The sequence below is a fragment of the Myotis myotis genome, unplaced genomic scaffold (assembly GCF_014108235.1).
Source record: "Myotis myotis isolate mMyoMyo1 unplaced genomic scaffold, mMyoMyo1.p scaffold_m19_p_11, whole genome shotgun sequence".
Lineage (NCBI taxonomy): Eukaryota > Metazoa > Chordata > Mammalia > Chiroptera > Vespertilionidae > Myotis > Myotis myotis.
In genome coordinates this window covers 72490572-72516980 of record NW_023416315.1, presented here as the reverse complement: position 1 = coordinate 72516980, position 26409 = coordinate 72490572, and the positions used below count along the sequence as shown (strand labels likewise).

Here is a 26409-nt window from a genome sequence, read left to right as displayed (position 1 = left end):
TTATTTTCTTTGGAAAGTTAGCTTGCAAATGAAAAGAAGAAATCCAAATCCGCATACTGTAATAGCCGTCCTCTTCAAAATTCTATTATTCCATGTAGATACTTCTTCTATTAATGGTATATGAGTTGGATCATTTTCTCTTTCGTTTTGCAACTAATATTTTGCATGGGGAAAAAAGGAGTTAATGTACATGTAGTACACTGAAAATAGAAATATATTTGATCTAAAAAATATAATAATATATCCATGTTAATGCATGATTTAGATGTAGCCAGTGCAACATTCTTATTTAAGATTTAAAGTGACCACATATGTCTTTAGTCTTTCTTTCACCAGGATTCATTATAGTAAACCATGAGTTTCACATTAAAAATAAATGTTCTTATAGTTATTATATTTTAATATCATGTTTTTGTCATAAGATAAAGTTTCTTTAATATTAACATTTCTATTTCTACCTAAGAAATCATAATTGCATTTTTCCTTCTGTATTAAATATCACTTGGTTTTTTATAAAAAAGTTAATTGTTCTTATAACGTACCTACAATATGTAAATCTTAACAAAAGCTGTAAGATATGATGCTAATGCTAGAAGTTTAACCCTTTATTTAAGTATAATTGAGGAACAAACATCAATAAAAACCTAAGTGGTTTTCCTAGCACTTTTCCGCAATGAAAGTACATGACCCAGTTTCTCAGCTTCTATACACAGACCTTACTTGCTAAAATGTCCCCCAAATCGTGTGTGTGGGGGGGGGGAAGGAGGGAAGAAGGGGACACGGAGAGGGAGGGAGAGGGAGAGGGAGAGGGAGAGAGAGAGAGGAGACAGTTGTTGCTGGAGGAGTAGAAGAGAGAAAATGAACAGAAACCAAAAGATTCTTGAAAGATAAAAATAATCAGGCACATTTATAGAGCAATATTTACTAAAAGCATCCTGTGCTGGAGTGGTGACAAATACTTTCATCATTAGCAAGAATAACTACTTCTAAAATCTACAGTATAAATATTTAATTTTAAAAGCCTGCAAAATTAATTTTCAATTTATAGTAGAAACAGACATCAGTGCCAATCTCATTAATACTGTATTCTTGGTCTAACTTCCAAATGGCTTCATTCAGCAACAGATTCCTTTTTGACACTGATGTTCCATTTACTGAATCCTGAGACAGTAATTCCTTTTATTAACCAATTACTTAGAATGACCCTTCCTGACAGGAGCTTGTCAGTGTGTTGGTTTGAAAGAGAGTGATGTGGTGCTAAAGTCCAGTCTTGACCTCTCCTACCCTCTCTCTGTTATCTCCATATACTTATGGTAACTCATATGGTTCTTTTAAAAATTCCCTTCAGTTATTATTGGTAAACTTTCAAATATCATAAGCTAAATAGGCATGATAGCATATTTCCAAATTTGGAAGCTCTTAAGTTCTTTAAATAAAATTTCACTATGGTGATTAAGACTAATTCAGGAAAAAAAAAAAAAACAATGCACTAGCTTGATCCAAAATTAACTTCCCTGCCCAAAGAACTGTATAAGCTATTATTATAAACCAAGGCTAGTCCTCACATAGAAATGTACAGATTCAAGATAAAGAGGGTCACAGAGAAAAGGTCTATTTAGCTAAAGAAAGCTGAAATTTCTGTCTATAGTCACATTAAAATAAATATAATACTTGATTTGATTATTTTTGTTTTAGAGTCAAAGTCACCCCTAGAGCAGTATTTCTTAATTTCATTCCTTTAAGAAAAATCTGGTGTCTCTCTAATTTCATCTCAATCTTCCACCCCCACGCCCAAAATGTTTTCATTTCATCTTGAAGAAATCAAATAATTGAGGCAAAGATGTCTTAGGGAATTTCCCACACTAAACATTAAAGGTTGATGCTTTGCAGGAGATTTTTTACATAACTCCTTCCCAATTTCCCTTGGATTCCCATGAAAAACACCATACTAAGTAAAATCAGTATCATTTTCCAGACGATGCAAGAAGTGAAGATGAACAATGTTATAATTTTCATGTTTTTAGCAAGTCAGGCTCTCTATAGCCTGTGTAGCACAATTTGCCTGACATACAGAAGGCATTCTTATGTTTGTTGAATAAATAAATGTAAGAGATAATATAACTTTTATGATGCCTCATTCTCTGGAATGGAGGTATCCTCTATAATAATTTAGAAATAGATTGCTTATTTGCTCCATTTAAAATATCTTTATTTTCCTATTTTTTGTAGAATTTGCTTCTCAATTTTCTGCTCATTTTTTAAAAAGACTTCTTTTGACTGAGCATATCTTTGTTAATAGCTAGAACGACAATTATTTGGAACATATATCAAATTTATTGAGAGGAAAACTTTTTAAAATATATATTTTATTGATTTTATAGAGGAAGGGAGAGGAAGAGAGAGACAGAAACATCAACAATGAGAGAGAACCACTGATTGGCTGCCTCCTGCACGACCCCCACTGGGGATGGAGCCCGCAACCCAGGCATGTGCCCCTGGCCGGAATCGAACCCGGGACCCTTCAGTCTGCAGGCCGACGCTCTATCCACTGAGCCAAACCAGCTAGGGCGAGGAAAGCTTTTTTTATGAAAATATGAAATAATTTATGAGTTGATGCTATAAAATTTAATCCATAATCTAATGTTCACATCATATATTAAAAAACTTTATTTAACAAATACATTTCATACCTATAAACTTGAAGAACTCAGAATTGAGTTCTTTAGTCAGGTAAAAGTGTTTTCCTTTGTTAACTATCTTCAAAAGAGTTCCCAATTTCAGCAGCTTAGATTTTGTTACAGCCTATTTTCTGAAAGGGGGAAAATCACCTGTCTTTGAATCCAGATATATACTTCTATGTGAGTATAGAAACAATAACAATAAAAAAAGCCACATACTTTTTTTTTAAAGTTAAATTATAAAAGATATTATAGAAAGTCTAAAAAGTAGAACGAATAGCCCAGCCGGTGTGGGTCAGTGGTTGAGTGTTGACCTATGAGCCAGGAGGTCATGGTTCGATTTTCCGTCAGGGCACATGCCCAGGTGGGTTCCATCCCCAGAGCGGGACATGTAGGAGGCAGCCGATCTCTCATCATTGATGTTTCTCTCTCCCTCTCCCTTCTCTGAAATAAAAATATATTTTAAAAACCAGAACAAGTATTTTTATCCACAATCCTATCTCACTAACACAGCTAATGAACTTTCATTTTGTTAATTTTTTATCTGCATATTTACATATAAGTAAAACTTACAAATATAACTTCATATCTTTAACAAGCTGATATTTCATTTTCATTATTTTCTCAACTGGCTGCATATCATTATATTAAGTGTACAATAATTTATTCATTTTGCTAATATAGGACACTCATGGTACATATAATTTTGGATTAATTAAACTATTATTGAAAGATACAAATATTTTTATGGTTCTTAGCACATCTTGTCAAACTGTTTCTAAAAGCGATTGTGATGCCTGTTTCATATGAAACTGTAAGTTTTGTGAACTCTAACCAGAAATGGGTAAATATACTTATCCCTGCTAATGTAAAAGATGAAAATGATCTATCATTGTTTTTTAGTATGCATTTCTTTGATGGAAATTTGTTTCCTACGTATACTTCTTCCTTTGGAAACTGTCTCTTTCCAACTGTTTAGTGGTAGCTTACGTTGCTCTTGTCAGAATTACTTCATTGTCTAACATACTATCCTACAAATTATTTCCCCCATTTTTATGCTAAATATATACCTTCTGAATTAAGTCTTTTAGTTTGCAGACCTCTTCACTCAAATCTTCAACATTGCTAACCAGTTCTTCACAAACTGAAGTAAAATTCCGAGGCGAAGCCCATTCAAGTACTATCTGTCAATATTTTCAAAAGTTGCATGTTAAATAATAGAAAACAACTTCCACAACGTCATATCCACAAAAATTATACAACATTAAATTATTTAACGGAAAAGCATTTTTTTTTTCAGGATAAATCCTAACACCGAAGTCAGTAACATTATACAAATAGTCAAACCCAGTTTCTTGAATGAATTTACTAAATATATGTAGTATATATAATTTTATGGAGACTAACATTAGTAATAATGATATTTATGATGAAAAATAAATTCATGAAAGTTTGAAGAATGACATGATTCCCATATTAATGTTATAAAAAATACAGGAAAACAAGTACATTAAAATGTTTACCCTATAAAGTAAAAAGCTATAAAACTAAAGCCAAGTCACATAAAAAAAAAAAAAACCTCTACAAAACAGGTTTGCCTTTATGGGTCACTTACATTTTCTCTATTTAAAATTTCCAGTCTCCTCCCACAACCATATCAAAATTACTACTAAACTACAGAACCACCAACATTAGAAACTGCCTGAAGTCTGACTGAATGGAGATTCTTCAACTAGGAATTTAAGAAGCCACATGAAGACTAGTAAAAGGGGCAGAGACTCGGAATGGGATGGTCTTACCAGTGGTTCTCAACCTTCCTAATGCCGTGACCCTTTAATACAGTTCCTCATGTTGTGGTGACCCCCAACCATAAAATTATTTTCATTGCTACTTCATAACTGTAATTTTGCTACTGTTACGAATCATAATGTAAATATCTGATATGCAGGATGTATTTAGGCGACCCCTGTGAAAGGGTCGTTCGATCCCCAAAGGGGTCACGACCCACAGGTTGAGAACCGCTGTCTTGCACCCATGTGTAGCAGACAAAAATTGGCAGGGATATATTGGCTGCAGAGGTCCCTGCTGAGGAGCAAGGTATTCCAGCCCCACACCAGGCCCCCAATCCAGGAAGAGAAGACCCTGCAAAAATCAGCAGGGGCCCTAGTGGGGTAGCTCAGTTGTTTAGAACATTGTCCTGACATTCCAAGGTGTGGGTTCAATCGCTGGTTAGAGCACATAGAAAAATCAACCAATGATTGCATAAAATAAGTGGAACAACAAATGGATGTTTCTCTCTCCCTTCCTCTCTAAAACCAATAAAAAATAAATCAAAAATTAAAAGCTGGGATGGAGGATGAGAGGGACAGATTTGCTGAAGTCCCAGGCAGTTCCTTTTAAAGGGTCTGCATACAGACTTACTGAGACTCACTCTTTCTGAATTCCAGCACTGGGGCAGCAGCTCAAAAGGCACCAGAGACATAGAAGGATGAACTGAATTGTCCACCATCAGGGCAAGAGCTAGAGGGGCAGCTCTATCCCAGAGAGAAGTACTGGCAGAGGTTATCATTCCTTTGATGAGCCCACCCCCCACAGAGCCAGTAGGCAGGCACCATATCTAAGACTCCAACAAAACTGCCTCACCTGTTTGCTCCACCCTGGTAATTCACTGAGACTCTGCCTGATGCAACTTTGGGGCCCACCCAAGCTGTTTCCAGGGGCTTTTCCAAACGAATGACCTATTTTGGCTCATGCCTCAGATTTTTCTAAAATCTCACAAATAAGCAGCACCTGGCCTCAGGGAGCCCTGTACCTCTTGCAAAGTGGCCCTAAGCCCAGAACTAGCCACAGCTGGCCTTAGTTCACAGCTTGGCCTCTCCTGGGCACCTCTAACCATAGCACAGGCACCAGCCATCTGCAGATTGCTTTATAGCTCATGCTGGGTGGACCTAGGCCGGTGACGGTGAACCTTTTGAGCTCGGCGTGTCAGCATTTTGAAAAAACCTAACTTAACTCTGGTGCCATGTCACATATAGAAATTTTTTGATATTTGCATCCACAAAATACCACGTGCGAGCGTGCATGTGCAGTGCGATTAAAACTTTGTGGCCCATGCACAGAAGTCGGTATTTTGTGGAAGAGCCACACTCAAGGGGCCAAAGAGCCACATGTGGCTCCTGAGCCGCAGTTTGCTGACCACTGACCTAGGGGTAAATCCCTCCCATTAATGTGTGAATAGCAATAAAGGATCAACTACAAGAGGACGGTGTATGTATACAGCCCACATGGGGGGGGTACATCTCGAGTGCCCAGTTTGGGTGATCAAAGAGGCTGTGCCACTGGATCCTACAGAATACCTACTACATTAGGCCACTCTATGAAGCCTGAGAAATATAACAGCTCTACCTAATAAATAAACACAGGGAGGCTTGCAAAATAGAAACATGTCCCAAATGAAAGAACAAAACAAAACTATGGAAAAAGAACTAAAAAAAAAAAGAAAAAAAAAGTGAAGACAAGTGACCTATCAGATGCAGAATTCAAAACACTTGTTATAAGGATGTTCGATGAACTTAGTGAGAGTTTCAACAGCATTAAAAAAGGACAGTCAGAAATGAAGGATGTAATAACTGAATGAAGAATAATTTTCAGGAAATCAACAATAGAGTAATAGATGAAGTTGAGAACGAATCAAGTCAGTGATTTGGAATACAAGGAAACAAAAAACACCCAATCAGAACAGAAAAGGAAAAAAGACTCCAAAAACATGAAGAGAGTATAAGGAGCCTATGAGACCACTTTAAGCATACAGTAAAACCTCAATATAATGGATTAATTTGAGCAAGGAGGTGTCCATTATAAGTGAAAGTTCATTATGTAATAAAATAGGTTTTCCAAATGCATGTTAAAAAATTGACAAATTAGCCTACTGGTTTTTACTTATGTAGACATGTTTATGTAATTAAAATTAAGTATGTATGAAAAGTTTAATTTCACAGACAAGTTTCCTATATGCATTACAAAAATTTTTAATGTAGACTGAATAGGTCAACTAACTCCATGCATTCACCAGTCACAGCAAGTAAACAAATACACACAGCCGGAGCGTGGCTTAGTGCACATTAAAACTGCTGCAGAAAGTAATGCCATGGGACAACAGAACCAATCACCACAGACAAAGTGGTGTGATCATGTGCCAATCATTCTGCAAACATTGTTTACAAGTGGTGCCTTGTTATTAAATATATAGATTATAGCCTGACAGGCATGGCTCAGTGGTTGAGTATCCACCTAGGAACCAGGAGGTCACAGTTCAATTCCTAGTCAGGGCACTTGCCCAGGTTGTGGACTCAATTCCCTGTAGGGGTCGTGCGGGAGGCAGCCAATTAATGATTCTCTCTCATCATTGATGTTTCTCTCTCTCTACCCCTTCCTCTCTAAAATAAATAAAAATATATTTTTAAAAATATGTAAATATATAGACGATAATTGTAGATATATAATATTTATTTATGTCAGTGAAATTACTACAATGTTTTTCCAAAATATGGTCTATTTGTAAAATTTGTTTAAAATAACAGTGAATTAATAACAAAAGTTTACCTATTATTTTAATTATGAGCAAATCTTGGTAAAAAGCATTTTAAAATTAACAGGGTATTAATTTTCACTTATAACATATGGACTAGAAATTTTATTCATTAAATTAAAAGTCCATTAAATTGAGGTCCACAAAATCAAGGGTTTACTGTATTAACATTTGCATCATGAGGCTGCCAAAAGGAGGAGAGACCAAGAAATTGAAAACTTATTTGAAAAAATAATGACAGAAAACTTACCATACTGGGTAAAGGATATAAACATACAAGTCCAGAAAGCACAGAGAGACCTACACAGATGAACCCAAAGAGATAACATACCAAGGACACATCATAATCAAAATGCAAAAGACTAAAGACAATGAGAGAATCTTAAAAGTAGCAAAAGAGAAGCTGTAAGTAATCAACAAAGGAGATTTCATAAGGCTGGCAGTTGATTTCTCATCAGAAACCTTTCAGTCCAGAAAGGATTGGCAAGAAATATTCAAAGTGAAAAAAAAAAGCAAAGAACCTACAACCAAGATTATTCTAACCAGTAAAGTTATCATTTAGATTTGAAGGACTGATAAAGAGCTTCCCATACAAAGAAAGCTAAAGGAATTAGTCATCACCAAATCAATATTATATGAAATATTAATATTTTTTAAGAAGAAAAAAGATGAAAAATATGAACAATAATAGGTACTGAGAAAGGATTAGAAGATGTCAGCAGAATAGGTAGACCTTTCTCCTCCCTCCTCCCAGAATCAACTGTAATTAAAACTAAATTGGGGAATATTCACCATGAAATACCAGTTGAAGACTGCCTGAAGAGAAGCCATTTAAACAGGAAGGGCAGAAGCCACTTGAGACTGGTAGGAAGGGCGGGAAAGTGAGAGGTGATGGCCCAGCTCTCAGGAGCGCTGGGCCAAGAGTGAGGAACCCTTGCCCCAGCAGGAGAGGGGATGGACATCAGGCAGGGCTCACCAGCCCAGACAGCCAGAGCTGGGAACAGTTGCCCATGCAGCAGCCTGAGCTGCTCAGAGACAAAGCACTTTCTTTAAAGGGCTGGTGCACAGAACTTTCATTCTTAGACACTCCCCCTAGGTTTCAGCAGAGGGAAGACAGTGCAGACTAGAGTTACCTGAGGAGAGACAGGGGTAGAAGCATTTGGGGAGAGTCACAGGGAAGGTGGCTGCGGGGATACCTGTGCTGAGTTCCCCGCCATGCCCCAACCCCCATATCACAGCAACCATTTTTCCTTAGAGGCATAAGCCCCTCTCAACAGCAGAAGCCTGGGGAAAGGCAAACACCCAACCTCCTGGTATATAGCTCACCCCACCCTAAGGAATCCCACTCACTGCACCCTCTGGAATCCAGCAACCCTGCAGCAGTCTCAGGGGGCAGTAGTCTCAGGAAGCATCAGTAGCCGGCTTTGGGGTAGGGACACTCCTCCTACTTTCCAGGGAACCTGGCTGGTGCTTCCGTGTTACAGGAGAGCTAACAGAAACTCCTGGATTCCAGCAGACACCCACAGCTTAAGAGGGACTTCACCCAACCGAGGGCAAGGAAATAATAATGGTACACAACCACCTTCTTCCCTTAAGTCTAAACATTTGCTGACACACCATAGGTCCCCGTGCTACTAAGAAACAAGCACTGGAGCTCAATTTGGCACCTCCCATGGGCAGCCAAGCTCAGGGGAGGCAGCCATAAGCTGTAGATTGCTTCAAAGCTTTGAAAAGGGGATGGAGGGCCAACTTGGACAGCTTCTGACTGTTAGCACAAAAGTACCTCCAGGGAGGCTTAAAATAAGCATACAAAAAAAAGTTAGCCTCAGACAACATGAGAGCAGGATCCAAAGGGAAATCCTAGTAGGCACTAAAATCTGCTGAAACAAACTTCATATACTGATTTTTTTTTTGGTGTTTGTTTTTCCATTATTATCTTTAATTTTTCTTTTTTATTGCTTTGGTATTATTATTATTATTTTTCTCTTTTCCCTTTTTTCGCCTCTCTTTCATATCTCTTAGCTGCCTCTTTTCTTACTCTATGTTTTTTCTTTTGCTTAATATTCCTCTTCTTTTTACCTTTCTATACTTTTTTCTTTTTTCTTTCTTTTTTACTGTTTTCCTTTCCCCCACTCTATTCTTATTTTTTCTCTCCCTTCGTTCCTTTCAGAATCTTTCCTCTTCCTCTCTTCTCTACTATTCTTTTCATTTTTATTACTACTTTATTTCATTCTTTTTCATTTATTCTCATTCTCTTTTCTCTTTAATAATTCTCTTTTGTAGTTGTTTTTCTTTTTAAATATGTTGTTACTGATTTTAGAGAGAGGAAGGGAGAGGGAGAGAAACTTCGATAAAAGATAGAAACACAGATCAGCTGCCTCCTTGCAGGCCCTCTATGGGGGATGGAGCCCACAACCGGGTTTGTGCCCTGAATAAGAATTGAACCAGTGACTTTGCTGTGCATGGGACAGCCAATTGAGCCATACTGGGAAGGGTTCTTTGTAGTTGTTTTTGCTGCTGTTGTTGGGTACTTCTGTATGTTTTTGGTTGTTTCCAGTTTTGTTTTATTTTTGTCTTATCAACATGTGTACAACAGCTCTAAAAATGTCTGAAATGAGCGTCACAGCCAGCCTGAGAGGAGATCCCACCAATGTAAAGAACAATGACAATTAAGACCCAATTACAACAGAAGAGCTCAAATAACCCACAAAAGAGTCATTCCTAGAGCACCCACTTCAGGAGTTCAAGGACAAAGCACCTCTGTGTCCTACAGGACATATACTACACAAGGCCACTCCACAAAGACTGAGAGTCATTGTAGGTATGTCTAATACATAAAAACAAACACAAACAGACAACTAAAATAGGGAGACAAAGAAATAACACCAAATGAATGAAAAGGAGGACTCTCCAGGAAAAACACACACAAAATGAGATGGAAGACAGACAGAGTTCAGAGTAATGGTTATAAGGATGCTGAAGAAACTTAGTGAGAACTATAAGCAACTTAGTGGGAACTACAGCAGCAAAAACAGTAACATAGAAACCATGAATAAGAACCAATCAAAAATGAATAATACTATATCTGATATCAAGAATACATGAAAGAAATTAAAAGCAGGCTTGATGAAACAAAAGATTTAATCATCAATTTGGGAGACAAGGTAAAAAAAAATCAATTATAAAAGCAAAAACCCCCCCAAAATACACACTTAAAAAGCAAAATGAGAGTTTAAGGGCAGTTTGGGACACCATGAAACAGAACAACATCTGCATTGTAGGGGTACCAGAAGCAGAAGAATCTGAGCAAGGAATAGAAAACCTGTTTGAAGAAATGACAGAAAACTTCCCTAACTTTGTGAAGGGAAAAATTATACAAGTTCAGGAAGCACAGAGTCCCAATAAAGATGAACACAAAGAGACCCATACCAAGACACACCATAATTAAAATGTCAAATTCTAAAGATAGAGAAAATCTTAAGGGCAGCAAGAGAGAGACAGTCAATAACCTACAAGTGAGCTACAATAAGGCTGTCAACTGATTTCTCAACAGAAACATCATAGAGCAAAGGGAATGGCATGGAGTATTCAAAGTGATAAAAAGTAAGGATCTGAAACTAAGACTACTCTATCCAGCAAGGCTAAAATTCAAAATTGAAGGTGGACTGAAGAGCTTCCCAGACAAGAGAAAGTTTGAAAGAGTTTATTACCACAAAATCAGAATTGCAAGAAATGCTAAAAAGATGAAAGTGAAGGAATGGAAAAGAGTATTCCATACAAATGGAACTGAAAAATAAGCTGGGGTAGGATTGCTTATATCTGACTAAATAGACTTCAAAATAGTCCATAAAAAGAGACAAAGATGGAAGGTCACTACATAATACTAAAAGGGATCACTCCAAAAATATGATGTAACACTAGTAAACATATATGCACCCAATATAGAAGCAGCTAAATATATATCCTATATAATAAAGAGCTAATATGCTAATTAGACTGGACAGCACAGAAACAATACAGACAACCTTCTGGACAATCTTCCAGATAAAGCCGGGGCTGCGAGGGCCAAGGCAGCCAGATCTGCAAGGGCCAAGACTCTTGCATGAATTTCGTGCATCTGGCCTCTAGTAGATATATAAAATAACTCATGAAGGATTTTAAGGGAGAGATAGACAGCAATACAATCATAGCAGAGGACCTGAACTCCCCACTGATATCACTGCACAGGTGCTCTAGATAAAAAAACCAACAAAGAAAAAGTGACCTAAACAACACAGTTGATCAGATTGATTCAACTGGTATTTGCTGAACATTTAATCCCAAAGCAGCAGAATAAATATTATTCTTAAGTGCACTGGGGCATTCTCAAAGATAGACCACATGTTAGGATACAAAATATGTCTTTACAAGTTCAAGAAGACTGAAGTTATATCAAGGAACTTCTTGGATCAGACCACATGAAACTAGAAATCAACTACAATAAAAAAAACTCAAAAACATTCAAACACATGGAGGCCAAATAGTATGCTATTAAACAATAGTATGATATTAAACAATGATTGGGTTACAAATGAGATTAAAAAAATTAAAAAAAACATCCTGGAAACAAATGGACATGAACACACAACAACCCAAATATTTATGGGACACAGCAAAAGCAGTCCTGAAAGAGAAGTTCATAACATTACAGGCCTACCTGAAGAAACAAGAAAAATCTCAAATAAAGGAACTAACCCTACAACTAAAAGAAATAAAAAGAGAACAAAAAGAAAACCCCAGAAGAAATAGAAGGAAGGAAATAATAAAGATCAGAGGAGAAGTAACTGACATAGAAACCAATAAAACAATACAAAAAATCTATAAAATCAAGAGCTGGTTCTTTGAAAAATAAAATAAGACGGATGAATTGCTAGCCAGACTCATCAAGAAACAAAGACAGAGGACCCAAATAAATAAAATCAGTAACAAAAGAGATGAAGTAACGACTGAAACCACAGAAATACAAAGGATTGTAAGAAAATACTATGAACAACTCAACTATATGCTAATAAGCTGGGCAACATGGATGAAATGGACAAGTTCCTGGAAATACACAAGCATCCAAAACTCAATCAGGAGGAATCAGAAAACTAAATAGGCCAATAACAACTGATGTAACTGAAGCAGTAAAAATAACCCGCAAACAAACAAACAAACAAACAAAACTCCCAGCAAATAAAATCTCTCGCCTGGACAGCATCACAAGGGAGTTTTACCAAATATTCAAAGAACTAATACCTATCTTCCTCAAACTATTCCAAAAATCCAGAAGGAGGAACACTTCCAAGCTCTTTTTATGAGGCCAGAACTATCTTAATTACAAAACCTGATAATGACCTTACAAAGTAAGAGAACTACAGGCCAATATTTCTGATAACATAGATGCTAAAATCATCAACAAAATATTAGCAAATTAGATCCAGCAATATATTAAAAAGATCATACACCATGATCTAGTGAAATTTATTCCAGGGCAAGGCTAGTACAATATTCACAAATCAATAAATGTGAAACATCACATAAACAAACTGAAAGACAAAAATCTCATGATCGTTATCAACAGATGCAGAAAAAACATTTGATAAAATCCAAAACACACTATTTTTAAATTTTTTTATTGAATTCAGAGAGGAAGGGAGAGGGAGAGATAGAAACATCAATGATGAGAATCATTGATCAGCTGCCTCCTGCACGCCCCCTATTGGGGATTGAGCCCACAACCTGGGCATATGCCTTGAAAGGGAATTGAACTGTGACCTCCTGGGTCATAGGCCAATGCTCAACCACTAAGCCAAGCTGGTCGGGCTAAAACACCTTATATATTGATATGGTTTTTAATAACACTTAACAATGTTTTGTTTCAACTTCCACTTAGGTCTCCTGTCACTTTATATTTTAAATTAAATTCCCTTTAGAACAAATAGTAAGTACAATAAACAGATCAGTTTAATTTTTAGTCTGACTCATTTTTCTTGAGGGCTAGCAGACAAAAGTTTTTCAATTAATAAGTTGTAAAGGAGTAATAGTAAACATATTTCATTATTGATATATTTTTTAGAATAAAAATACAATTTTAACATATCACTGCTATTACTAATTATCATAGACTTATCTGAAATGTTCTTCAGCATTCATACTTTTCTTCACTTAACTTTTGTAGAATACCTTATGAGAATTTACAGGCAACTCAGTAATGATATTCTGTACAGCTGTTATTAAATGGCCACATTGTTTGTTTAATTTCAGAAGGAAGTTGAGGAACTCATCACCACTAAAAAGAGAAAACAGACAGGAATCACACATGTAAGCCATTTGCTTCATTCTACTGGGCTACTCAGTGTCTAGTCATAATATTTATTATATTCTCTAAAATGTATTCATAGACTACCTAATATGTATCAGAAACTGAAATAGACATTGAATATACAAAGTAAACCAAATCTATAATCTTAAAAATCTCCAAAATCTCCAAGTTCAGAATGAGAGGCAAGTATTCAATTATAACATCACTATTCACAGAGTTATATGAAGAAGGAGTATTAAAGGACCGATTTTGAGTACTATCTAAAGGCACTGCACTAGTTATTTTACATTTATTATTCCTTTAATTCCTCATAACAACTCCTTTAAGGTAGTTGTTGTTAACCTAAGTTTATAGTGGAGGCATCTAAAACACAGAAATCATGAACTTAGTATAATGGGAATAGGGAATTAATAGTGCTTCATAGGGAAGGTTATTTGAATTGAGTCTGGAGCTGTAGAATAGGTTTGTAAGGAAGGAAGAGAAAGTAACAAAGGTAAGGAAGAGAAGGAATTATGGATGGAGAGAATAGCAGGTGCAAAAGTATGAGAGTAGGAGGTCTCCAAGATATAACTAAAGCACAATTATGGGAAAGTAGTAAGGAAAGAGAATAGACATAACCATTTATTTAAGGAACTAGAGGCCCATTGCACTAAGAGATTCATGCAATAGGCCTTCCCTTCCCCTGGCTGCTGGCACCGGTTTTCCTCTGGCACCCGGGACCCACGCCTTCGGTCTTCATGCCTATGTATGCAAATTAAGCTCCATCTTTGTTGGGTTAATTTGCATACTCTCCTGAATGGCTGGTGAGCATAGCGGAGGGCCTGTCAATTTACATGTTTGTCTATTATTAGGTAAGATGTTTGTGACATGCTAAGGAACTGAATTTTATCTTTTTCATTGAAGGAATTTAAATAGAAAAGAAGCAAATCAGATTTTTGTATAAGAAAGCTTATTTGAGAAGTAGTGTAGTTTAAAGGAACATAAAAGTGAAAGTAGAGAGAATTAGTAGGAGACTAATGGAAACATTCATATAAGACAGCGATTTTTAATTGGTGTGCCACAAGAAAACTTAAGACATGTAATACCTGACTGTTTAGTCAGGGGCACTGACCTCTTTTCCCCTACAATGTTAAGTAAAAAAAAATGACAACAGCCAGCACAATAGCCATCGAGAATGGGTCAAAATTATACCTTTTTTTTTGTCAGATCAGAATTTTAATAATTAGTTTATATGTCCTGTGAGATGAAAGAGTTGAAAATTGCTGATCTAAGATAAGATGAAGAAAAGCTTAATCTGACCTAACTGGTTTGGCTCAGTGGATAGAGTGTCGGCCTGCGGACTGAAGCGTCCTGGGGTCGATTCCGGTCAAGGGCATGTACCTTGGTTGTGGGCACATCCCCAGGAGGGGGTGTGCAGGAGCCAGCTGATCGTTGTTTCTCTCTCATTGATGTTTGTAACTATCCCTCTCCTTTCCTCGCTGTAAAAAATCAATAAAATAAGCTTAATCTAAGGATCTAGCAGTGGCAGTCTGATTGAGGGGAGGGGTAGATAATGGTTTAAAGAAACATTTTGGAGAATAAACTGAACAACTTGGTGATAGGTTGCATGTAAAAGAAAAGGGAAAGTCTAGGATGATTCTGTTATTTGGTTTCAATGGAAGGTGGTGGCACCAGCAGGGAACTGAATCTAGGGGTGGGTGGTAGGGAAGTGGGATAAAGATATAATATTATGGCATAAAAATTAAGGACATTGGCTCTAGAGTCAGAAAGACATGAATCTGAATTCAGCTTCCACATTTATGATCTTGGGAAAGCCTAATCTTCAGCCGAATGTTTCCATATTTCTAGAATTGAGATAATAAAACTCTAAAGAAGACTCAAGGAGGTAATGTATGAAAAGCACCTAGCATTTTGTCTAGCATATACATGGCATTCAAATAAATCTACACTAAAAGACAAAGATGCTAATTGACCATACCTTTGCTATGCCCTAAGCCACGCCCACCAGTCAATCATAGTGACTATATGCAAATTAACCCAACCAAGATGGTGGCCAGCAGCCACAGAGCTGGAGCAAGCAGGAGGCTTGGTTGCCCAGGCGATGGAGGAAGCCAAGCTTCCTGCCAGCCCTGAGTCAGCTGTGGCCTCCACTAAAGGCAACAATGTTTCAATTATAGAAGCTAAACAAATCCCAGATACCTGCTTCCAGCCAGCCTCTACTGGGAGCTTGGGTGGCTGGGGGTTGTGGCCAGCTGCAAACAGCCATCAGCCCCTCACCCAGGCTGGCCACACCCTCATGGAGTGAGGGTCCCCGCTGGGGGGCTTAGCCAGCCTGAAAACGGCCCTCAGCCCCTCACCCAGACTGGCCAGGCACCCCAGGGGGGACCTCTACCCTGAAGGGGCTGTGGCCAGCCTGCAAACAGCCATCAGCCACTCACCCAGGCTGGCCACACCCTCATGGGGTGAGGGTCCCCGCTGAGGGCTTGACCATCCTGCAAACTGCCATCAGCCACTCACCCAGGCTGGCCAGGCACTCCTATATAATAAAAAGGTAATATGCAAATTGACCCTAACAGCAGAACAACTGGGAATGACTAGTCACTATCACATACACTGACCACCAGGGGGCAGATGCTCAATGCAGGAGCTGCCCCCTGGTGGTCAGTGCACTCCCACAGGGGGAGCTCTGCTCAGCCACAAGCCAGGCTGATGGCTGTCAGTACAGCGGTGGTTGTGGGAGCCTCTCCCGCCTCAGCAGCACTAAGGATGCCCGACTGCAGCTTAGGTCTGCTCCCTGTAGCAAGTGGACACCCCCCGTGGGCTCTCGGGCTGCCAGAGTGATGTCTGACTGACAGCTTAGGCCCGATCCCCCAGGGAGCAGGTGGTCATCCCCGGAGGGGTCCCAGGCTGCGAGAGGGTACAGGCCGGGCTGAGGGACCTCCCCGAGTGCACAAATTTTTGTGCAACGGGCCTCTAGTTTAATTATAATAATGATGTCAATGATATGAGATATGTAGGTGGAAATGACCAGTAAGCAACAGAAAGTGGCAGTCTTGTTAGGTGTGTACCTATTCTGAGGTCCACACAATCATGAGGCCAAATAGAATTCAGGGAGCTGGTGAACTTAGATGGGAAAAAATTACATCTTTATTTTCACTAATCTCTAACAGAAATTCAGTCTTCAATTGTGAATGGAGACATAAACTACAGTAGTATTAGAGGCATCTGTAATTTGGTCACTAAACAGAAATCATAACTGTCATCATGAAGAAGACATAAAAATACATATTGTGAAGAGGGGTGAGTTGAGACAGGTTAAAAAAAAAAAAAAAAACTTATAAAAGGAAAAGTAGCCTGAGAAGAAGAAAATCAGGAGTTAAGGTCTTTTATGAAAGACAATGAAGGGAATGGATTCAAGAATGAGGAAAAGGTCAAGCAATGAAGAGACAGTGGTGACTAGATTAGTTTCAGTAACAGAAGCCAATTTACAGTAAAAGCTACACAACCCAATACAAAAGTGGACCAATAGGTAATTAAAAGAAAAAGAAAAAATAAAATTTTAATAAATAAAGGATTACAAGAAAATAAAATATTACATTCTAGTGGAATGACAAAAAATAGGACATTAATATCAAGAGTTGACAAGAGTGTGAAATAACCTTTCTGCATCATTTAGCATTATGCACTATAATAAAAATGCAGACAAAACTACTACTATGGGACCAAAAGGTACTTCTGAATGCAAACAAAATTCTTATAAGGCAGAAGTTTTAACTATACACTATACAAAGTTTCTTTCATGTTGTTTCTAGGAGAAAAGGTTATAAATAGCAAGCAAGTTCTGCCTCCAATGAAACTTAACAGCAAAATTTTCTCTAAGACACATTGCTAGAACTTATATAGTATTTTAATTTAAAATGAGTCCTTTTGTCTTATAAGTTGAAAAAAAGGCAGTTTATAGAAAATACTTTAAACTTTAGCATTTCACCCCAAAGCTGCAGAATATACATTATTTCCAAGGGCACATTGAGCATTTTCTAGGATAGACAACATGTTAGCACACAAAACAAAGTCTCAATAAATTTAAGAAGATTGAAATCATATCAATCTTATCTGATCATAATCATATGAAACTAGAAATCAATTATAAAAAAATTAAAAACATTAAAGCTAAATAACATGTTACTAAACAAAAATATTGGTTAACAGTGAGTTAAAGGAAGAAGTAAAAAATTACCTCCAGACAAAGAAAAATAAAAACACAACAATCCAAAATGTATAGAACACAGCCAAAGTAGTCCTAAAAGAGAAATTCATACTATCAAAGGCCTACCTTAAGAAACAAACGAAAGAAGATGGCGGCATAGGTAAACACCGGGAAATTGTCGCCTCACACAACAATTGAAAATTACCACAAAGGACTGAGCAAACATCATCCAGAACAACAGAAAGGCTGGCTGAGTGTAAATTCTACAACTAGAAGGAAAGAAAAGCATGCTGAGAGCCAGAGGCGCTGCGGAGGTGAAGTGCAGAGGTACGGCGGCTCGCGCGGGCGAGGAAAGGGGGTGGCACCTGAGGACACGGCTGTCTTTTTGAATCACAAGCTCCCGACTGCTCTGAACTCCGGTTCCGGGAAGTCTCTGGGGACCCAGGACTCATACGGGGAGAAGCTGGTCTGTCCGGCAGCGGGCGAACTTGAAGGCGGCTTTCCCTCAGAGGTGCTTGCAGCAATTAGCGGGTCACTGAGACCCGCGACTCCGGGCGGAGAATCAGCCATAGCTCCTTGATCCGCCCTTTGATTCCCTGAGACCCCGCCCCACCCAGGCTGCGGCAGAGGCTTTTGCATGTGAATGTACCTAACTGCAGCCGAGCCAGGCAGACCACTCCTTGATCCGCCCTTGGATTCCCTGAGACCCCGCCCCACCCAGGCTGCGGCAGAGGCTTTTGCATGTGAATGTACCTAACTGCAGCAGAGCCAGGCAGACCCGGAACTTCCAAGAGAAGGCCCAAGGCCCCGCAGCGGCTTGCATTGCTTCACAGCTGAGCCTCTTCGTGGCTCCTGCTGTGTAGCCTCAGGAAGAGGCTGAATTAGCACCTCCTTAGATCCAGGAGCCACTGTACCCAGTGGTCAGAGGGGGACCATCCAGACTGCAACTCCTCAGATCCATAAGGGACACACTCAGGGAGCAGACTGAGTGAGCACCAAAGCCCCACTGAAGCAAGTCTTGCCCCAGAAGGGTGTCTTCAGCACAGAAGTTCTCCCACTTTAGACACAGCTGATTCTCACAGCCAACTGGCCTGGAGGTCAATTCCTCCCAGTGATTCTACAACAACCAAGGCACCAAGAGTGCACCAAGAGTGTCCACCCCAGGTAACTGGGGAGGCTGAGCTACTGGGCCCTACAGGACACCTGGCGCGCAGGGCCACTCTATCAACACAGGGAAGCTGCCAAAATGCGGAGACAAAGAAACAGGTCACAAATGGCAGAAATGGAGGAAAGCAAATGATTGGATATAGAGTTCAAGGCCACGTTTATAAGGTTTTTCAAGAATTTTATGGAAACCGCCGATAAATTTAATGAATCCCTCAATAAGTATAGTGAGACCATGGAGGACATGAAAAAGGACCAACTAGAAATTAAGCATACACTGACTGAAATAAAGAATAATTTGCAGAGATCCAGCAGCAGACAAGAGGATCCCAAGAATCAAGTCAAAGATTTGAAATACAAAGAAACAAAAAATACCCAACCGAAAAAGAAAAAAGAAAAGAGATTCCAAAAATATGAAGATAGTGTAAGGAACCTCTGGGACAACTTCAAGCGTACCAACATCAGAATTATAGGGGTACCAGAAGGAGAGAGAGGGCAAGATACTGAAAACCTTTTTGAAGAAATAATGACAGAAAACTTCCCCTACCTGGTGAAAGAAATGGACTTACAAGTCCAGGAAGCGCAGAGAACCCCAAACAAAAGGAATCCAAAGAGGACCACACCAAGACACATCATAATCAAAATGCCAAGAGCAAAAGATAAAGAGAGAATCTTAAAAGCAGCAAGAGAAAGACAGTCAGTTACCTACAAGGGAGTACCCATACGACTGTCAGCTGATTTCTCAACAGAAACCATGCAGGCCAGAAGAGAGTGGCAAGAAATATTCAAAGTGATGAATAGCAAGAACCTGCAACCAAGATTACTTTATCCAGCAAAGCTATCATTCAGAATAGAAGGTCAGATAAAGAGCTTCACGGATAAGAAAAAGCTAAAGGAGTTCATCACCACCAAACCAGCATTATATGAAATGCTGAAAGGTATTCTTTAAGAAGAGGAAGAAGAAAAAAGAACTCTTACCATTTGCCACAGCATGGATGGAACTGGAGAGCGGATAAATACCACATGATCTCACTCATTTGTGGAATATAATGAACAACATAAGCTGATGAACAAGGACTGATCCAGAGACGGAGAGGCATTGATTGGACTGTCGGGACTTGGAGGGAAGGTAGGGGAGGGTGGGGGTAAGGGGGAAAGATCAACCAAAGGACTTATATGCAAGCATATAGGCCTAATCAATGGACATGGACAACGGGGGGGTGAGGGCATGAGCGGGGGGGGGGGGGTAGAGGGTAACGTGGGGACAAGGACACATATGTAATATCTTAATCAATAAAAAATATATTAAAAAAAAAAGAAACAAATGAAAAATATCAAACAATCTAACCTTACACTTAAAGGAACTAGAAAAAATCAACAATGCTCAAAGTGAGTAGAAGAAAGGAAATAATAAAAATCAAAGCAGAAATATACAAAATAGAGTATTCAAAAACAATATGAAAGATCAATGAAACCAAAAACTGTTTTTTGGAAGATAAACAATATTGATAAACCTTTAAGAAAACCTATCAAGAAATAAAAATAGAGGACCTAAGTAAATAAAATTAGAAGTGAAAAAGGAGACACCACAAAAATACAAAGGCTTGTAAGAAAATATTACCAACAAGGATATGCCAACAAATTAAACAATCTGAAAGATATATAAAAATTCCTAGTAACATAAGATCTCCCAAAACTGAATCAGGAAGAAACAGCATATCTGAGCAGGCTGATTACAACTAAAGAAACTGGAGCAATAACCAAGAAACTTCCAACAAACAAAAGTCCCTGACCAAATGGTTTCACAGATGACTTTTACCAAACATTTTAAGAAGAATTAACCTATCCTTCTCAAACTATTACCAAAAAATTCAAGAAGAGAGAAGACTCCCAAGATAATTTTATGAGGCCAGCATTATCCTAACTCCAAAACCAGATAAAAATACTACAAAGGGAAAAAAATTACAGGCCAATATCCCTGTTCAACAAAGATGAAAAATCCTCAACAAAATATTAGCAACCAAGATCCAGCAACACATTAAAAAAATCACACACTATGATCAAGTGGGATTTATTCTAGAATGCAAGGTTGGTACAAAATCTGCAAATTTCTGTGATATACCACATAAACACAATTAAGTGTAAAAACCATATGATCATATTAATAGATGCAGAAAAAGCATTTGACAAAATTAGCACCCATTTCTGATAAAAACTCTCAGTAAAGTTGGAATACAGGCAACATACCTCAACACATTAAAGGCTATAGATCACACACACACACACAGCCAACATCATACTCAATGGGGAAACACTAAAAGCATTTCCTTTAAGATCAGGAACATGACAGGGATGTCCACTTTCACTACTCTTATTCAACATAGTACTGAAAGTCCTAGAAATAAAAGACATCCAAGTTGGAAAGAAGAAAGTAAACTGTCATTATTTGCAGATGACATGATACTGTATATAGAGAACCCTAAAGATTCCACACACAAAAACTACTATAACTGGTAAATTCAGTAAAATAGCAGGACACAAAACAAATATCTAGAAATCAGTTGCTGTAATACATTAATAATGAACTATCAGAAAGGAAAACTAAGAAAACAATCCAATTGACAAGTGCATCAAATAAATGCAGTGGAACCTTGGTTCTTGAACTTAATTCGTTCTAGAAGGCTATTAGAGAAGTGACTTGTTCGAAAGCCACTGGGGTGAGGGTGGGCTAGAAGGGGTTAGAGGGGAAGGAAGGGGATGTATGTAATACTTTCAACAATAAAGATTTAAAAATGAAAAATAACTTAGATAAGCTCTTGTTCTGTTTAGGAAAAGTGGTATTTTTTTTTTTGGTGGCAGTGGTGGGATAGGAAAAGTGGTATTTATAAAGGCATTTTAAAAACAAATATAACTCTTCATTCCCTTTTCTTTCTGATCTTACTTAAAATAACAGGAGTCATTACTTAGATCAGTTTTGTTTCCACGTAATATTTATGTACGGCACAGTTAGTACTCTTTAAATACTCAAATTTTATTTATTATCAATGAAAAGAATGAGTAATTACTGCAAGGGTATTTCATTAATGACCTGTGTCTTTTTTATTTAATGAGTTCAAGGAAATTAAGATGCTTTGAGAACTCTCATTCAAAATATCAACTGAGAGCAGGTATAAAATTCTACATAGGCACTTCACACACACACACACACACACACACACACACACACACACACACACATATAATATAAACTCTTATTCAGATGAAAGGATGATAAGAACTCAGTCCAAATAAGTAAAATAATGAACAAAATTAGAGTTTTAATGAATAAAAGGAAAATACATACCATCTATACTAATAGAGGAATATGCAAATTGTCCAGGATGCTGTCACAGTAACGACCGAACAGCAGGCTGCGTGGGTGACCAGGTCAGCAGGGGGGTTAGTGAGGGACAACCTTATTGACAACAGAGCTACTTATTGACAACAACAGGCTGTGTGTGGCAACCAGGCCGGCAAGGGGGCTGTTGGGGGCAACCAGACCAGCAGGGAGGGCAGTGAGGGGCAACCAGGCCATCAGGTGGGGGCAGTTGGGGGTGACCAGGCTGGCAGGGGGTCAGTAAGGGGCAACCAGACCGGCAGGGGGGGGCATAAGGGGCAACCAGGCTGGTGGTGGTGGGGCAGTTAGGGGCGACCAGATTGGCAGAGGGGGGGCAGTTGGGGGCAACCAGGCCGGCAAGGGGGGCAGTGAGAGGCAACCAGGTCATCAGGTGGGGGTGACCAGGCTGGCAGGGGGGCAGTTAGGGGAGACCAGGTCGGCAGAGGAGGGCAGTTGGGGCAACTGGGCCAGCACAGGGGGCAGTAAGGGGCGACCAGGCTGGTGGGGGTAGGGCATTTGGGGGCAACCTAGCGGGCAGGCAGAGGTGGTTAATGGTGATCAGGCTGGCAGGCAGGTAAGCAGTTAGGAGCCAGCGGTCCCGATTGTGAGAAGGATGTCCCAGATTGGAGAGGTTACAGGCTGGGCTGAGGGGACACTCCCCCTCCCATGCACAAATTTTGTGCACCGGACCTCTAGTTCTTGTATAATGTTCAGAGCTACTGAGTATGGATAGGTAAGCTGTAAAAAATACAACTATGTGAATGGCTACCCACCCCCAACCCAGAGCAGTACAGGATTCCCCCTATATATCTTTACATGGAAACCCTGATAATTCTGTACATATTTAAAGAATTAAAAGTAAGCAGATATGGCATAGGTATAGTATATTGTATTACTTGATGAAGTTATGTATTTTCTACTGTGCTAAATATTACCAGGCCTCTCTCTGTCATAGAATTATACTCCGTGCCCCAGTGACATAAGGCTGGCAGTGTGACTTGCTTTGGCAAATAAAATATGACTGAAAGTGACTGTTTTGAACAGAAGCTTTAAGAGTGACTGATTGGTTCTTTCAGCTCTCTTTTCCCTTTGCCACAAGAGCAGCATGTCCTGGTTGGGGCTGTTGCTCCAGCCTGTTCTCAGAATAATAACAAGGAGGAGAGCTACTTGCATTATATAAGTGATAAAGATATAAACTTTGATATCATAGATTTGATACTGCAGCATAACATAGTGTTCACCAGAGTAAAACAACAGACCATATTTTTAAAATGTAAAGTCAAGTATTAAAATAAAATTTATACTTTAAATAAAGGTACTCCAAATAAATGTACTCTGTGCTCATTGCAGAATATCTAAAAAAGTTAAAATTACCAGTACTCTTATCATCCAAAGAAAATGACTGATAACTATTTTCTTTCAGAATATTTTCTTATAGTACACATTTTCTTCCAGTATTTTTTTTATGCATGTATATAATTAGCACTATACTTCACACTCCATTTTATATTATGCTTTTTATACTTATTGTATTTTCCCATGACATTAAGTCTCATAATATTAATGACACAATACAATAATTATATTGATGCAATGTAATTCAACAATTCCCCTGTTAAATATGTAGGTTTCTGATTTTAGAAAGCTTATAAATAACAGATGTGAACAATATATTTTTACATAAAATTTTGTATCTATACAGATTTTTCCTTTTGGCGGAGAAACAGTTTTCTTAATGGAAATATTTTTGAGATGCCTTTGATAAATTTAAGTAGATGTCAGATAGGCTTAGAGAAAAGGTCTAGCAGAAATTGTTGAAAGTGTCAAGACATGAATGAAAACAACTATTGCTGTTCAAAATATCTCAAAGTAGTAATATAATAGTTATTAATATTTGTAAAATACATTCTAAAAATCTGCAAACATACTAAGGCTAAGTGTAGAAAAAATAAGTGTACTGTGCATGTGTTACTGTAGGAGAGAGTATTTTAGAAAATTTACAACACAGAAGAAAGTATCTTAAAATAAATCAGTAGCTAAATTGTTAAAATCACATTATCAGAAGATTATAATCAATCAGTTCAACTTTTCTTGCTGTTAGTTTTCTTATGACTTAATGACTAATTTCTTCTTTAAAGAATGACTTTGAATAAATGGGAAGTAAAACCTTTTCCTTAACAGCATATAAACAAAGTCTGTGATTTAATAACAAGGTCAAATTCCTAAAATATATGTCTTCCAGTTTTATTTTGTTAAAAAAATTCAGCAGTTTTAATAAGTAAACCATTCAGTATTCTGCACATTCTTTAAGTGTATAAAATCCACAAAATAAATTTGTATAGGCAATTCTGCCATCATACACATAAGTTATATTAAAACATTTAATTTGCAAGTCAGCATGTAAAACTTAGAATATTCCTTCATAATATAAGTTAAGTAAAGAAAATGAACCAAGTAATTCAAAGTTTGCTGATTTTAATTCCTCACAACTGAAATCCTTCACAATGTGCTTAAGTGTTATTTTGAAGCAATTATGAGGAATTATTTTGAAAACATATCTTGTTATAAAGAGGTGTATTAAGAGAAAGGAAAATAATTTAACATTGTAATAAAGTTTTTTAAAAAAACCTGGATCATCTATCTATATTTTTCCTGAAAAACCTCTAAATTTTAAAATAATGTGGAAATCTATTATTCATGTGTTTTATGTTTATCATAGCTGCAACATTAGTTTTAGGCAGACTAACTAGTGATTATACTACTGAATTTGTAAGTATTATATTTTATAGGCTATAACTTGAGTGAACCTCAAGGAAATTAGGCTGACTGAAAAAAGCCAATCAAAAAAGGATACATCCTGTACGGTTCCATTTATATAATATTCATGAAATAACATTATTATAAAAATAGGTAACAAATTATTGGTTGCTAGGGGTTAGGGAAGAAGGGAGGGAGAGGTGTGGTTATAAAGGGGTACTATGAGGGAGCCTTGTGGTAATGGTATGTTAGGTGTATTGACTATGAAAGTAGGTACACGAAGCTATATTTTATCTTCTATAATGATAAAAGTGTTAATATGCTAATTAGACCAGACATCCTTCCGGATGACCTTCCGGACGAAGCCTGGGCTGCGAGGGAAGCCGGTGCCTGCAGCTGGGGGAAGGAAGGCCTACTCTTGCACAAATTTCCTGCATCGGGCCTCTAGTTAAATGGTAAGATTGCATAGAGCTATATACATATATACAAATGAGTACATGTGTAACTGGTGAAATATGAATGAGCTATGTGGACTGTACCAATATCAGTTTTCTGGTTCTGATATTTTGATATTGTGATATCTTATTAAGCAAGATATTAACATTGTGTGAGACTGGATGAGGGTACATGGGGGCTCCTATAATTGTTTCAAATAAAAGTTAAAACTTTTAATACTCAGTAATACATTAATAAACTCAAATATTCTTTTCAAAATAGATTTTAGATTACTAATGTTATTAACTATCAGTGTGTGACAAATTTATAATATTGAAAATGAACTTTATAGCTGAAAATAGAGCTGAGCTATAGGAGAAACACTTTCTTGTTGCCCTAAATGAAAATATCACTACACTATATTTTCAATTTGACATTTAAATCTTGGTAAAATAACTTCAAAGTCGACTTTATAAAGTATCTCCCATTTTATAACAAAGTGTTGCAAAATGAGCTATCTGGGGAAATGATGCCATGAAGTAAAATGACTGAAACATTGTCAAAATTAAACTGAAAAAAAAAGAACAGTTGTTTCTAAACAGTATTAATGTAAACCAGTAAGTTAATTTTACCTGATTTCCAACTTTGCTATTTCAGGTAATTCTCCAAATTTTATCTCTTCTACCTCTAGTTCTTTAAGAGCAGCCAGAATTTTCTGTTGATCTCTACTGGTAATTCCATTCTAAATAGATATAATTTCAAGGTGCGATAAGATAGTCATACATGAATAATATTCAAAATTACTATAGAAGTTTTCTACTTGATTCACATCTTGAAAAAAGATACATATAGAAAAAATAA

General features: G+C 37.7%; 1 protein-coding gene across 1 annotated transcript in view; it reads right to left on the bottom strand.

Annotated features, from left to right (window-relative positions):
* ASZ1 (ankyrin repeat, SAM and basic leucine zipper domain containing 1) overlaps nt 1–26409 on the bottom strand; it is a 77307-nt gene continuing 50898 nt past the window's right edge. Inside the window, exons 8-11 of the mRNA XM_036327076.1 lie at nt 26181–26290; nt 13471–13576; nt 3749–3862; nt 1–153 (exon numbers count right to left, since the gene is read on the bottom strand). Of these exons, the coding sequence (XP_036182969.1) occupies nt 1–153; nt 3749–3862; nt 13471–13576; nt 26181–26290 (483 nt within the window). The remainder of the gene's footprint in view (nt 154–3748; nt 3863–13470; nt 13577–26180; nt 26291–26409) is intronic.